The sequence below is a fragment of the Alosa sapidissima genome, chromosome 23 (genome assembly GCF_018492685.1).
Source record: "Alosa sapidissima isolate fAloSap1 chromosome 23, fAloSap1.pri, whole genome shotgun sequence".
NCBI lineage: Eukaryota > Metazoa > Chordata > Actinopteri > Clupeiformes > Clupeidae > Alosa > Alosa sapidissima.
In genome coordinates, this window is record NC_055979.1 from 29,146,874 (window position 1) to 29,161,873 (window position 15,000).

Below are 15,000 nucleotides of genomic sequence, written 5' to 3' on the forward strand. Positions count from 1 at the left end.
GTCCAAGATAAGAGAAGAATAAGTGACCGGACAGGCTGATAGTTTGACCCTGTGGTGTGACCATGATCTTGGCAGCATCCATCAGCAACATTTCCAGCTAGCGAGAGGGGAAACGCCAGTTGTTTTTGGCCTGAATGGGCCCGCTATAAAAAGCCTCAGTCAGGGATTCGGCCTCTCTGGTGCCCACTCAGGAGCGCCGAACAGGTCGGCTTTCTGCGGCCTCGGAGGTGTCTGCCCAGGAGGTCAGAAGACACTTCCCTTGCCCGAGCTGAGCCTTGCCGGACAAAGCAGGACTTGTGTCCAGCCAGGGGTCTGTTTATATCCCCCTGTGTCCAGCCGACAGACAAATGGGGAAGGGAAGGCTCTGTGGTGAGTGTGCAAGGCTCTGTGGTGAGTGTGCAAGTGTGCAAGCCTCTGTGGTGAGTGTGCAAGCCTCTGTGGTGAGTGTGCAAGGCTCTGTGGTGAGTGTGCAAGTGTGCAAGGCTCTGTGGTGAGTGTGCAGGTGAGTGTGCAAGGCTCTGTGGTGAGTGTGCAAGGCTCTGTGGTGAGTGTGCAAGGCTCTGTGGTGAGTGTGCAAGGCTCTGTGGTGAGTGTGCAAGTGTGCAAGGCTCTGTGGTGAGTGTGCAGGTGAGTGTGCAAGGCTCTGTGGTGAGTGTGCAAGGCTCTGTGGTGAGTGTGCAAGGCTCTGTGGGGCTGGCTGGTGCTGTCAACAGCGCAATTAAAGACACGTAAGTCCATTTATGAAGATGACTAACTAAAAGAAAGCGCATAGATCGCTGCATAGAAATTAATATTCAGATATCGAACAGTGTCCATGTCCATGACTGGTCATTTCATTGGTTACAAAGGCACAGCTAGTCACACAAGCCTACAGCAAATGGAAAATGCATGGAGAAAACAGTACAACTTTACTTGTGCCACCTCACTCCACAAATAAACATCAGAACTATTGTGAGAGCGCATCTTTAAAAATGAAACATATTCATTTGCATATTGCCTGAAAACGAATAGGAACGGTGCATATTACTGCGTTATTAGTATATTATTATATTATTAGTATATTATGGGATTTTATTATATTTTATTATATTATTAGTACATTATGGGTGATTATAATATTATTATTATTTATTATTATTATTATTATATTGACGGGTTATTAGCTTTCAGATTGTCGTGCTTATTCAGATATGTGTTTATGCAGGCACACCTCTACTGCATCCATAATAGTGTGATCACACCAGTAGGAATGCATTCAGAAGGCAGACAACACACACACACCACACAGCCAGTGAGCAGGTTTATGTCATGTGATTGGAAGTTTAGGGACTTATCTCACTCACATAATGATTCCTAAGTCAAGGTCGTCCAAGGTCATAAAATCAAGCCAAGTGGAGCCTGGATTAATAATTGAAGTATGTGGATCATAGCATGAGATGATGTCAAGATGGGTATGTCACTCATGAGCAAATGTTATGATGCTCAATATGTGATGTGGAGAGGAGGGTAATGGATTAAAGCTGTGCATGTGCAGTGTTCTAAAAGATATTGTGTGTGTGCGCGTGTGTGTGTGTGTGTGTGTGTGTGTGTGTGTGTATCAGACAGGAGAATGTGTCTGAGCTGCTGAAGACCATGTTTGAGGGGGAGCGGACAGAAGCATCGGTCGTCAACGGAACTCAAGTGCTACTTACATTACTGGAGTCACGGAGGACGGGGTCAGTCTCTCTCACACACACACACACACACACACACACACACACACACACACACACACACACTCTCTCTCTCAATCAGCCAATTCCTTACTCATGTTTCAATCTTTGCCTTTACCAGGACTCGTGTCACTAAGCTTTAAGTACATCCCAAGCTCTCAGAATACACACTCATTCCCCAGCACTCAGAACACACTTACACACACACTCATTACCCATCACTCAGAACACACACACACACTCACACACACACACTCAGAACTCACACACACACTCATTCCCCAGCACTCAGAACACACACACACACACTCATTCCCCAGCACTCAGAACACACACACACACACACACACACACACACACACACACACACACACACTCACACACACACTCATTCCTTGCTGACGCACCCCCTCCTCCCCCCTCCTCCTCTCGGTCTCTGCCTGCAGGCTTGAGGGGCTTATGGATCTGTATTCTCAGGGAAGTGAACGGTCGTACACTGTCAGCGGCAGTATTCTGCGTGCTATTGAGCCTCATCTTAAAGACTTCCAGCAACTTCTACTTGACCCTCCCAAGGTAAACCTCTTCAGAGAGTCCAAAGTGCAAACAGCGTCTGCATATAGACACACTCCTACGGTTTCAGGACATTATGGGATGTATTTATTCATTAAGAGCTATTTATTTAGTGCATCTGCTGAACATATTAAAAGTGCAGCACTACAACCTGGCTGAGCTTATGGCTTGAACTTGGACTTGGGCTCAGAGCGTAGGCTCTAGGGCTGTAACGATACACCAACCTTACGATTCGGTTTGTTTCACGATTTTTGACCCACGGTTCGATACGAATCTCGATTTTTTTTTTTTTCTCTCTTTTTTTTTTCTCTCTTTTTTTTTTTGGGGGGGGGGGGGGGGCTAGACATTTTATTAAATGACATTTTAATAGCCTCCTTTAGATTAGAACACCAGAGGATTACAATATAATATATCTATTATTTTATATCCTGATATAAAAATAGTTTTCTGAATGACTGATATTTATGACGGCACACTTTATGCAGATTAGCCTATAGCCTAGCCTAACATTTACATATTGTAAACAAAGTAGCATAGTTGGCTAGCTTAGCCTATCATAGTCTACTGATTGGACTGTTCAGTTTCCCCAGGTGTGTTTAAGTTTCAAGGTAATACTTGTTCTCCTTGGGACAGGCCCTTTTGGGAAACGTTGTTATTGAGATGATCAGTCAACTTCAATGCAAGAGTTTTAAACAAATATGTGCAGCATGCTAATGATGCTAAGCGGATTTAATAGTAATTTAGCTAGTCATCTATGCGTCCTTGCTTTCACGATTGTGAATGTTTTAGTTAAGTCGCGCGTGTTCATTGAGCAGGAGAGGGAGTGAGAGCGAGAGAGAGTGGGGCAAGGAGAGGGGGTTTACTTCTATACTGTTTGGTAAAGTTGCACACACAGTCTACAATGAAAGCAAGGAGAGGTATGAAATTATTATTTATTTATTTATTTGTTTTTGGACAACGTAGGCTACCGATAAGTAAAGCGGGAGTTGTAGGTTGCTTTTGCGGCCGCCTAAGCTGCAAAACACTGCGTGAAACACTAGAAAGGGTGTGTCGCGATTCTGCCTTTTCACACCGCGACACAGTATCGTGAATATGAATGTTGCGATTTCGGTTTCGAATCGTATATCGTTACAGCCCTAGTAGGCTCAGAATTAGTTTTGCCTCATAATAGTGGACATTGGGTCAAATATGGTGATCTTGACTGATCTACTGTGATTGGGTCAAATATGGTGATCTTGACTGATCTACTGTGATTGGTTAATGCACCTGCCTGAGAGGACTAGCAGGTATGCTGCATTTGTTGTTCCTGACTTGCTACTGACACTGCGTGCGTGTGTGTTTCAGAAAAGTGCAATATTGACGACGGTGGGCGTGCTGGAGCAGCCCCTGGGTAGTGCCCGTCTGCACGTGGCACGGCTGGTGGCCGCTCTGCTCCAGACCAGCGATGCCAGCCTCTGCCACGAGCTCTGCCGCCTCCACATCATGGACAAGCTGCTGGTGCGGACACACAGATACATACATACACACACACACACACACACACACAGATACACACACAGATACACACACACACACAGATACACACACACACACAGATACACACACACACACACAGATACACACACACACACAGATACACACACACACACAGATACACACACACACACAAACACACACACACACACACACACACACAGATACACACACACACACAGATACACACAGATACACAGATACACACACACACACACACACACACAGATACACACACACAAATACACACACATACCGGTACAGTTGTGGACTTGCATGCCGGCTATTATATACATTCATACATACTAGGGATGGGCATAATTAATCGACGATCGATAGTCGATCATTAAGAATTTCGTCGATCACGCTAATTTGTTGTCGATTAAACTTATGCAGGTTGCGTTACATAGTGTGTCTTGAAGCAATTAAATGAATTTCACTGTGTGGCAGCAATTAAACACTAGAGAATGTAATTCCAGGGAATTACGAGTGCATCAAAATGAAGCTCATGTTTTCTAGCAGTTTTGGAAAAAATGCTAACTATGCTAACCATGTGATTTAGCTAACTTAGTTAATCATTTTTAGCAGGTATGTTAAAATGCCAACATGCTAACTATGCTAACCATTTTACTTAGCTAACTTAGCTAATCATTTGTAGCAGTTTTACTAAAAATGCTAACAATGTTAATTATGCTAACCATGTGACTCAGTTAACTTAGCTAATCATTTTTAGCAGTTATGCTAAAATGCTAACAATGTTAATGATGCTAACTAGCTAGTGAGGACTTTTATTTTGAACAGTTGAAACAGTTGAAGGCAGAGGATGGGAGTCATAGTTGACTGACAGTTACAACAGTTGAACAGTTGATAACAGTTGAACAGTTAAAAAGTTGGATAGTTTAAAGGGACTTTTATTTTCTAACAGTTGTGGGCACAGGAAGCAGTTGAACGGGATCTGTAGTCTTAATACAGCCATATTGTATGCTTAAAGCCTGAGACAGTTGCTCCAGGTGGCCTGAACACCTGGCATAGGATTCTAATTGCTCTATTGTGATGTCATAATCTAATGTTAAGTCAATGGGGAAATTTTAGTAGTTTTTAATTAATAGTTTAAAAAGTATAAAAGTTACAAAGTTGAAAAATACATAGCTGAAGTCACATAAGTAAGACCTACGCAATGCAGTTTGAATGAAGTTTCTAAGTTAAACGGTTGAAGCTGTATTAAACGCACAAAAAGTGTCAGCGGAATAATAATAAGAAAACTTCGGATAACAGTAACAGCATTTTCATGCACTCTAATTAATATTAAGAATAATTTGGATAACAGTAGAGTGCATTTTCATGCACTCTAATAAATCGGATAACAATAGAGTGCATTTTCATGCACTCTAATTATAGGCTACCACCCAGGGACAATATTTGACGCTATAGGCTACTCCGTTACCTACGGGTTTCCGTTTTGTGGCGTGGGACCATTTTATCATTTAAAAAACGATAACGTTAGTTCACTGCAAACAAAATATGACCACCACCCAGTCCAGCACATGTTTTCCACAAAAATAAGTCACAATATTTGACGCTATAGGCTACTCCGTTACCTACGGGTTTCCGTTTTGTGGCGTGGGACCATTTTATCATTTAAAAAACGATAACGTTAGTTCACTGCAAACAAAATATGACCACCACCCAGTCCAGCACATGTTTTCCACAAAAATAAGTCACGCTGAAAGGCATATATGATTCTAACTGTCTCACTGAATTGCATTATGCACACTCAATTCTCACTGGTATCTGCTAGACAACAAGTGCCAAAACATGATTAGTTCATAGATTTCACATGTAATATACATTTTATACAACCCCACCCCCATCTTGCCTGTTCATAATTCTGAGAAATTCTTGAATTGTGTGCATGTGTGCGTGTACATGTTTATGTGTGTGTGTGCGTGCATGTGCTTGTGTGTTTGCCTGTTTATGTGCCTGTGTGTGTGCATGCATGCGTATATATGTCTACTGTGTGAGTATGTGTCATACATAGGATTACTGTGAATGTTTGTGTGTGCGTGTGTGTCTGTTTATGCGCATGTGTGCATATGGAATGGGTTTACATGACCCCTGGAGGCAAACATACGCAAAAAATTGGTCATCCTAGGCCCTACGGTTCTCAAGATATTCACAGAAAACTGTGTCTGCCCTACCCTCCTTTCGGGGGGTCCAGTCCAGCGGGGGGCTACAGATCAAAACGAAAAGCGATGGTTCCATGCTATCCATGTGGGGTTACATGCCCACCAAGTTTTGTCTACCCCGGTCTTTCAGTGTCCCGGGAATCCTTGACGGAAATTTGGACATGCGAAAAAGAAAAAAAAAAAATCTGCGCAGCGGTCATAATAATTGCCTACCTATCAGTGCAAGAGCAATAGAAGACATTGTTTCGATTTAACTCAATGAAACAAGAGCTCTCTATATTTTATATTGTTGGTTGGTTTAATACCTTGTCAATGAGAAGTCGTTGTCCTACACCATGGGTTTCCAACACACACTCTTAAGCTTGCCGTCCCCTTCTGAGCTTGCAGGCTGAAGCAGTCGGCCTAGGCTACTACACTTAAACACGTGCTGCGACTGGAGGCATTCCAGCCTACGAATTAGTAAGTAAAGTAAATCGTGCAATTCAAACTCAATTTAGGCTACTTGGCTATGCAATAAGGTTTCCATTACAGCACAGCGCACTTTTTGAATGAATGAAAGCGGCTGCCTTGTCTCACAATAAACAGTGGGTGAAAATCGCGACTCTTTCAACTACATGAAATGTAATAGTGAGCCATCAAATACCTCCCAGATTTCAGTGCTCATCAGTCCCAACATTGAGCAATATAATCAAACTGTCCAAAAGTAAATTAAATTCCAAACCAAACAGAAAATCTTCTGCTTTTGATAGCGGTATACTATCGCTTTGGTTGCTTTGGTTTTGACCCAAAAACCCGCCAGGGAGGTTTCCTTATACACACTCTTAAGACCACCGTCATTTGCAATTTCGATCAACTGCTCTTCCTCCTGCGCTGACAAGTTAGGACTAATCGGGATATTGACAAATGGGTTGCGGACCCACTCATTGGTTTGCCGTGGATCTTTGGAGGATGGGAAGTAACGCTCAAACTCATTTGAAAGCGCAACAAGGTGATCGCGCACCAGCTGCGAGAGAAAGGGCCCTGCCTCAGTCTCTCCCAAAACCCCCACTACTGTTTGGAACATATCAAATACACCCCTGTCCACTCGTCGTCCCCACAAACCAAGCTTGGCTTTAAATGCAGCGACTTTATCTGCCAGTTTAAAGACAGTCGTCATTCTCCCCTGGAGTGACAGGTTGAGGTCATTAAGCAACCCGAATAGGTCACACAGGTAAGCGAGTTTTGACACCCAGTCCTCATCACTAAAATGTGCAGCTAACGGTGACTTTTTTACTGTAAGAAATCTCTGCAGCGGCTCTCGCAACTCAAACACTCTGGCCAGTGACCTGCTAAAGATGCTTGTTTTTTGTTGCTGACCTGAGGCTGCGCAGCGCTGAAGGCAATATGTAAAAGTGTTGAAGGCAGGACAGACAGACGTAAGAAAATAGACCTTGCAAAATGCAAACATGCGTGCAATCAAACAACTGCATATAGGCCTATGCCATGTAAAAACGTGACATTATTGCAAATTAAAATTAATTTAGTTTGCATGCATTTTTTTTAAACTCATGTCGTAGGTAGGCTACGGCCCGGTTAGGAATGTCCGGCCCGGTGGTTGGGGACCGCTGCTTTAGAGCACTGCAGCTCTTAATATCTTCAAGTTTAGCCTAACCTAACAAGTTCTTGTGATAAAGATCTCATCGAGGAAAAACACGCTGTATTTTTGTATTTTCATTGCATTTTTAAATTCATAAAAAGTTAAATAAATAATGAATTTTAATATAGGCCAATAAATATGAAAGATTAATCGATAGTCGATTGTTAATTCTCCCGACGATCGACTAAGAAAATTTAATCGAATGCCCATCCCTAATACATACTGTAACACACACCCACAAACTTAGAGACAGTTTCTGTTTGTCTCTGCATCTCTATCCACTTGCACAAGTGGCACAGAAACTAGAAGAGGAGAGAGTGGGACGTGTTCTAGAGGAGGAGAGAGTGGGACGTGTTCTAGAGGAGGAGAGAGTGGGACGTGTTCTAGAGGAGGAGAGAGTGGGACGTGTTCTAGAGGAGAAAGTGGGACATGTTCACTGTTCTAGAGGACGAGAGAGTGGGACATGTTCTAGAGGAGAGAGTGGGACGTGTTCTAGATGAGCGAGTGGGACGTGTTGTAGATGAGCGAGTGGGACGTATTCTAGATGAGAGAGTGGGAGGTGTTCACTGTTCTAGATGAGGAGAGAGTGGGACGTGTTCTAGAGGAGAGAGGGGGACGTGTTCACTGTTCTAGATGAGGAGAGAGTGGGGCGTGTTCTAGAGGAGAGAGTGGGGAGTATTCACTGTTCTAGATGAGGAGAGAAAGGAACTAGATGATGGACGTGTTCACTGTTCTTTCTCTCTCTCTTCACTCCAGGATCTCTTCTTCAAGTACACCTGGAATAACTTCTTGCACTTCCAAGTGGAGCTGTGCGTGGCGTCCATCTTGAACCACTCCGGCCCCTGTGAGTCCCTGGCCCTAGCCTCTGTGGCTACCTCTGGCCTGCAGAACCACCTGGAGCAGGCGCCGCCCGCAACGACCTCCACAACGACCTCAGCAGCCTCCGGAGACACAGGCTCTGCCCCCACCACCTCCCCTAGCCCCGCCCCTAGCCCAAGCCCCGCCCCTGCTAATGCCGCCAACGCCGACGCCGCCACCTCCAGCCCCCCCGCCGACGGCGAGGCCAAAGCGCCGCTGAGCAGCGTGGCCGAGCCCCCCGCCCAGACCTCCGTCCACGACATGCTGGTGGCACATGTAGGTCCTGTCCACGTCCACTCGGTCTCTGTCTGTGTCTGTCCGTCCTCCTGTCCCTTCTGGACTCTTTAAGGCATTGTTCAATACTGACTGCCTGTTATTCAAAGTGCAGCACAACACAACAGAACAGATCTGTTCACAAAATAAATTGTGTGTGTGTGTGTGTCTTGCAGCTCTTCCAGCAGTGCCGTTTGGTACAGAGGATTCTGGATGCCTGGGAGGAGAACGACAAGATTCAGTAAGAGTCTTCATACTTTCACGCACACACACACACACACACACTCTCTCCTGTGTGTACACACCAATTTGAGCTGCAAAATTACCAGAAGTCATTAATTTTCTATGAGAGCTGCAAATCTGTCTGCGTCGCAAATTGGGAGTTTTGAGCGACCAGAGCGCTAAGCAGAAAGTTGAAACTTGGTCAACTTTATGGTAATGAGCTATGACGCGGTTCAGCGGCAAACGACAGGCAACCAATCGGTGCCTTGTGTGCTTCGCAGCTCCTTGAAATAAAGTAGCAAGATCGGAGCGGCAAAAGCTTCCCGAGTCCTCGACAGGGCGGCCAGAGCATAGATTGCAGCTCAAGTCGCCCGCGGTGCGTTCGATAATGTTCAATACAGTCTCTCTCTCTCTCGCTCTCTCTCTCTCTCAAGGCCTATTCACACCAAGAACAATAACCATAACGATAAAAGCGTTCACACTGAACAACGATAAACAGTCTCTCCTTGTGTTAATGAATGCGGCAGTTAAAATTTGATGGGTTCTGATTGGCTATTAGCTTTTTATCGTTCTGAAAATCGCTCTGAAAGTGATCCCCAACGATATCGTTCTTCATGTCGTTATCGTTATAGTTTATGTGTGAAAGTCGTCATTCATATTAACGAGAACGATATTTATTTATAGCTATCGTTATCGTTCTTGGTGTGAATGGGCCTTAACTCATTCACATATATATACTCACACACACATTCACTGAGTGACGATGCTGTTGCCTGTACTCACACACACATTCACTGGCTGACGATGCTGTTGCGTGTTCCACCAGGTCAGAGGGGGGCACCAGGCGAGGCAACATGGGCCACCTGACGCGCATCGCCAACACGGTGGTGCAGAACCTGGAGAAGGGCCCTGTGCAGTCCCACATCAGCGGTCTCATCAAAGGTACGCACGCACGCACGCACGCACGCACGCACGGCCACAGGGCTGGGGCCGAGTTTCCATACGCTGGTTTGTGCTGTTTTTGTTTTTGTTTTGATTTGTTGTTTTGTTGTGTTTTGTTTTGTGCGGTCAGGATATGATAACGGGTGTCATGTTGTTGTGTTTTGTGCGGTCAGGATATGATAACGAGTGTCATGTTGTTGTGTTTTGTGCGGTCAGGATATGATAACGGGTGTCATGTTGTTGTGTTTTGTGCGGTCAGGATATGATAACGGGTGTCATGTTGTTGTGTTTTGTGCGGTCAGGATATGATAACGGGTGTCATGTTGTTGTGTTTTGTGCGGTCAGGATATGATAACGGGTGTCATGTTGTTGCAGAGCTGCCAGAGGACTGCAGGGGGCGCTGGGAGAGCTTTGTTGGGGAGACGCTGAGAGAAACCAACAGGAGGAACACCGTGGACCTGGTATGAGCACGCACGCACGTACACACACACACACACGCGCGCACCCACACGTGCACGCACACACGCGCACACACACACACACGCGCGCACCCACACGTGCACACACACACACACACACACACACACACTTGCACCAATATGCCTTGAGCATCACTAACATTTTGTGTTTGTGTGTGTTTTAGGTGAGCACACACAACCTCCACTCATCCAGTGAGGATGATGACATGGAGAGTCCATTCCCCAATGACCTGTCTATCCAGCAGGTAGGACGTAGAGATGTGTGTGTGTGTGTGTGTGTGCGCGCTTGCCATTTGCATTGATCTAGAGGGAGAGATGTTGGTGCATCATCACTGCATTCATAGCTGTCAACATTGAGCATTGAAAATAAGGGAGATTTCCAGGTTGCAACATGTCAACATTGGTCTTTCTGTTGCTATCCCTCTGCTGCCTAACTAAACGAGGTGTGAAGCTCTAACGTGGCTTTCTTTACAGATTGCTGTCAAATTCTGCTCTCACAACAACCACGTTATCTTAAATAGGCTAATATCACTCTAAAATGATGCTTTGAAAACATCTGTTTCGCTGGAGGGGGTAGCAACAGGACAAGAATACAGACACTTACCGCTCCAGTGGCAGGGCTAATGTTATGAGACTGACCGGTCCAGTGGCAGGGCTAATGTTATGAGCGGTCCAGTGGCAGGGCTAATGTTATGAGCGGTCCGGTGGCAGGGCTGATGTTATGAGCGGTCCGGTGGCAGGGCTGATGTTATGAGTGGTCCGGTGGCAGGGCTGATGTTATGAGCGGTCCAGTGGCAGGGCTAATGTTATGAGGGTGGCAGGGCTAATGGTGGCTGATGTTATGAGCGGTCCGGTGGCAGGGCTAATGTTATGAGGGTGGCAGGGCTAATGTTATGAGGGTGGCAGGGCTAATGTTATGAGGGTGGCAGGGCTAATGTTATGAGGGTGGCAGGGCTAATGGTGGCTGATGTTATGAGCGGTCCGGTGGCAGGGCTAATGTTATGAGGGTGGCAGGGCTAATGTTATGAGGGTGGCAGGGCTAATGTTATGAGGGTGGCAGGGCTAATGTTATGAGGGTGGCAGGGCTAATGGTGGCTGATGTTATGAGAGTATTGAAATATGTGAGAAACACATATGTGGAATGTGGAAAAAAACGGAAGGGTTGACCGCTATGTGCATTCCTTGTCTATCAATGTAACAGCCTTCTATGTTTTCGAGGATGTTTTTTTCTGTTTGCTGTAACGTGTGGGTGTGTGTGACTCAGGCTTTCTCAGACTATCAGATCCAGCAGATGACTGCCAACTTTGTGGATCAGTTCGGCTTCAATGATGAAGAGTTCCACGAACACGACGAAAACATCAAGTATGTTCACACACCTTTGCTCCCGCACACACCCTCAAGTGTGCATGATGTCATTATTGTTGCATATCCGTGTATAAGTGTGTCTTAATTTTCATCATTGCTATTTAACGTCTTGCAGTGCTACATTCGACCGCATTGCTGAAATCAACTTTAATATCGATGCGGAGGAGAATAGTGTACGTTGGCTGTCTCTCTCTCTCTCTCTCTCTCTCTCTCTCTCTCTCTCTCTCTCTCTCTCTCTCTCTCTCTCTCTCTGTCCCCCTCACACTCAGACATATTTTACATTTACAGTAGCAGTAAAAATGGTGTGAACGTGTAATAATCGCATGTGTGTGTGTGTGTGTGAGCAGGCCAATGCAGCTGCATTTGAGGCATGCTGTAAGGAGAGGATACAGCAGTTTGATGACTGTGAGGAGGAAGAGGAGGATATCTGGGAGGACAAAGAGATAAACTATGCAACACAAGTTAAATCTCGATCCAGGTAACACACACACACACACACACACACACACACACACACTCTCTCTTAAAAAAACACAGTGACACGTGTACAAATGCACACACTGTTTCATGTCTTTCACTGGATCCCTTGAGATGAGTGGGCTTATGTTATATTGTGTGTGTGTGTGCGTGTGTGTCTGTAGGTTTGGAGTGTGTCTGTCGTCAGACGGAGCCTCTAAAGCGCTGAAGAACGGTGGGCGAGGGGGCCGCAGGTCGGCCTCTGATGACGATGAAGAGGAGGGGCCAAAACAGGCCGCGGCCCACTCTCCCTCCCCTAAAGGGCCAGCGGCTCCAGAGACGCAGAGTCAGTACCCCCCCCCCCCTCCTCTTGCTCCATCTCTCTCTCCCGCTCTCTCTCACTCTCTCACACCTTCTCCTCTGACCAACATATTCAGGGTTCCCTACTCACTCATTTTGTAAAGTCTATTCCAGACATGGAAAGCCAGGAAATTTTATCATTTTTGGGGCAAAGTCATTGAATATCAGGGAATATTGTTGTAGCAGTTTCAATGTACTTGCCAAAAAGAATACATTAATTCAAATATTTCCATGCAGAATTGGAGTATATCTGGTTATTAGCTTTACTGCTTGCTTGGGTAGGCCAAACTTATTTATTCAGAGCCCATTTATTCATCTCCTACTCTAAAGATGTAAAAGAGTCATGAACACTACGCGGCTGCTCTGAAATAATTGGTCAATATTCATTTTTCATTAATACTCATTCCATTCATTATAAAGTAAATCATGGAAATTCAGGTTTTTGTCAGGGAAAGTCATGGAATTTTACATTTGACTTAGTGGGAACCCTGTATATTCCTCTGTGTTTAAATATGTCAATACAATCAAATTAGATGATATTGAGAAATATACAAAATGTATGAATTCAATAAGGAGTCTACCGAATGTATAGACTTAGTCTGTGTGTGTGTGTGTGTGTGTGTGTGTGTGTGTGTGTGTGTGTAGGCCCAGGCTGGACAGCCACGTTTGGCGATGGGGACGCGAGTGGTGTGTGTGTGGGCTCCAGCCCCTGGGGTACCCCCTCCACTGAGCAGAGTGCTCCCAACACACAAGACACCGGCTGGGCCAACTTCACAGAGTTCCAGCCCTTCAGCAGGTACACACACACACACACACACACACACACACACACACACACACACACACACACACACACACACACACACACACACACACCACACACACACACAAAAGCATAGCAGCTTGGCCACATCCACACAGCACTACACCCTCAGACGCTACCACCATTAGCATAGCATAGCATAGCAGCTTGGCCACATCCACACAGCACTACACCCTCAGACGCTAGCACCATTAGCATAGCATAGCAGCTTGGCCACATCCACACAGCACTACACCCTCAGACACTAGCACCATTAGCATAGCATAGCAGCTCGGCCACATCCACACAGCACTACACCCTCAGACGCTAGCACCATTAGCATATATAGCAGCTTGGCCACATCCACACAGCACTACACCCTCAGACGCTAGCACCATTAGCATATATAGCAGCTTGGCCACATCCACACAGCACTACACCCTCAGACGCTAGCACCATTAGCATAGCATAGCAGCTTGGCCACATCCACACAGCACTACACCCTCAGACGCTAGCACCATTAGCATAGCATAGCAGCTCGGCCACATCCACACAGCACTACACCCTCAGACGCTAGCACCATTAGCATAGCATAGCAGCTTGGCCACATCCACACAGCACTACACCCTCAGACGCTAGCACCATTAGCATAGCATAGCAGCTCGGCCACATCCACACAGCACTACACCCTCAGACGCTAGCACCATTAGCATATATAGCAGCTTGGCCACATCCACACAGCACTACACCCTCAGACGCTAGCACCATTAGCATAGCATAGCAGCTCGGCCACATCCACACAGCACTACACCCTCAGACGCTAGCACCATTAGCATATATAGGAGCTTGGCCACATCCACACAGCACTACACCCTCAGACGCTAGCACCATTAGCATAGCATAGCAGCTCGGCCACATCCACACAGCACTACACCCTCAGACGCTAGCACCATTAGCATAGCATATCAGCTTGGCCACATCCACACAGCACTACAGCCTCAGACGCTAGCACCATTAGCATATATAGCAGCTCGGCCACATCCACACAGCACTACACCCTCAGACGCTAGCACCATTAGCATATATAGCAGCTCGGCCACATCCACACAGCACTACACCCTCAGACGCTAGCACCATTAGCATAGCATAGCAGCTCGGCCACATCCACACAGCACTACACCCTCAGACGCTAGCACCATTAGCATAGCATATCAGCTTGGCCACATCCACACAGCACTACACCCTCAGACGCTAGCACCATTAGCATATATAGCAGCTTGGCCACATCCACACAGCACTACAGCGTCCCTGATTGCGCTCTCTTCTGCCCTACAGTTCAGGCAGCAGTGCCACAGGTGCCCAGGCCACACAGACCCCAGACAAAAACAGTGAGTTCCTCTCTTTATTGTTTGTGTGCATTTATTTATTCATTTATTTGTTTATTTGTTTATTTATTTGTGAGTACATAATAGTGTAACTATGTGTCAGTATGTTTATTTATAACTGACCATCTCTCGGTCTGTGTGTGCGTGCGTGTGTGTGTTCGTGTGCGTGTGTGTGTGTGTGTTCGTGCGTGTGTGTGTTCGTGTGCGTGTGTGTGTGTGTG

At 45.9% G+C, this 15,000-nt stretch overlaps 1 protein-coding gene across 2 annotated transcripts in view; it reads left to right on the forward strand.

Moving 5' to 3' along the window:
- Positions 1-1,187: 1,187 nt before the first annotated feature.
- ppp6r2a (protein phosphatase 6, regulatory subunit 2a) overlaps positions 1,188-15,000 on the forward strand; it is a 20,710-nt gene continuing 6,897 nt past the window's right edge. The window contains exons 1-14 of one of the 2 annotated variants that reach the window (XM_042080821.1): positions 1,188-1,715; positions 2,159-2,285; positions 3,627-3,779; positions 8,394-8,771; positions 8,945-9,009; positions 9,817-9,932; positions 10,308-10,393; positions 10,576-10,656; positions 11,676-11,773; positions 11,892-11,949; positions 12,124-12,254; positions 12,418-12,578; positions 13,244-13,388; positions 14,730-14,782. In XM_042080821.1, coding sequence (XP_041936755.1) covers positions 1,633-1,715; positions 2,159-2,285; positions 3,627-3,779; positions 8,394-8,771; positions 8,945-9,009; positions 9,817-9,932; positions 10,308-10,393; positions 10,576-10,656; positions 11,676-11,773; positions 11,892-11,949; positions 12,124-12,254; positions 12,418-12,578; positions 13,244-13,388; positions 14,730-14,782 — 1,735 coding nt within the window. In that variant the 5' untranslated portion in view covers positions 1,188-1,632. Of the gene's footprint in view, positions 1,716-2,158; positions 2,286-3,626; positions 3,780-8,393; positions 8,772-8,944; positions 9,010-9,816; positions 9,933-10,307; positions 10,394-10,575; positions 10,657-11,675; positions 11,774-11,891; positions 11,950-12,123; positions 12,255-12,417; positions 12,579-13,237; positions 13,389-14,729; positions 14,783-15,000 lie in introns of both variants that reach the window. The other variant, XM_042080820.1, reaches the window with a different exon arrangement.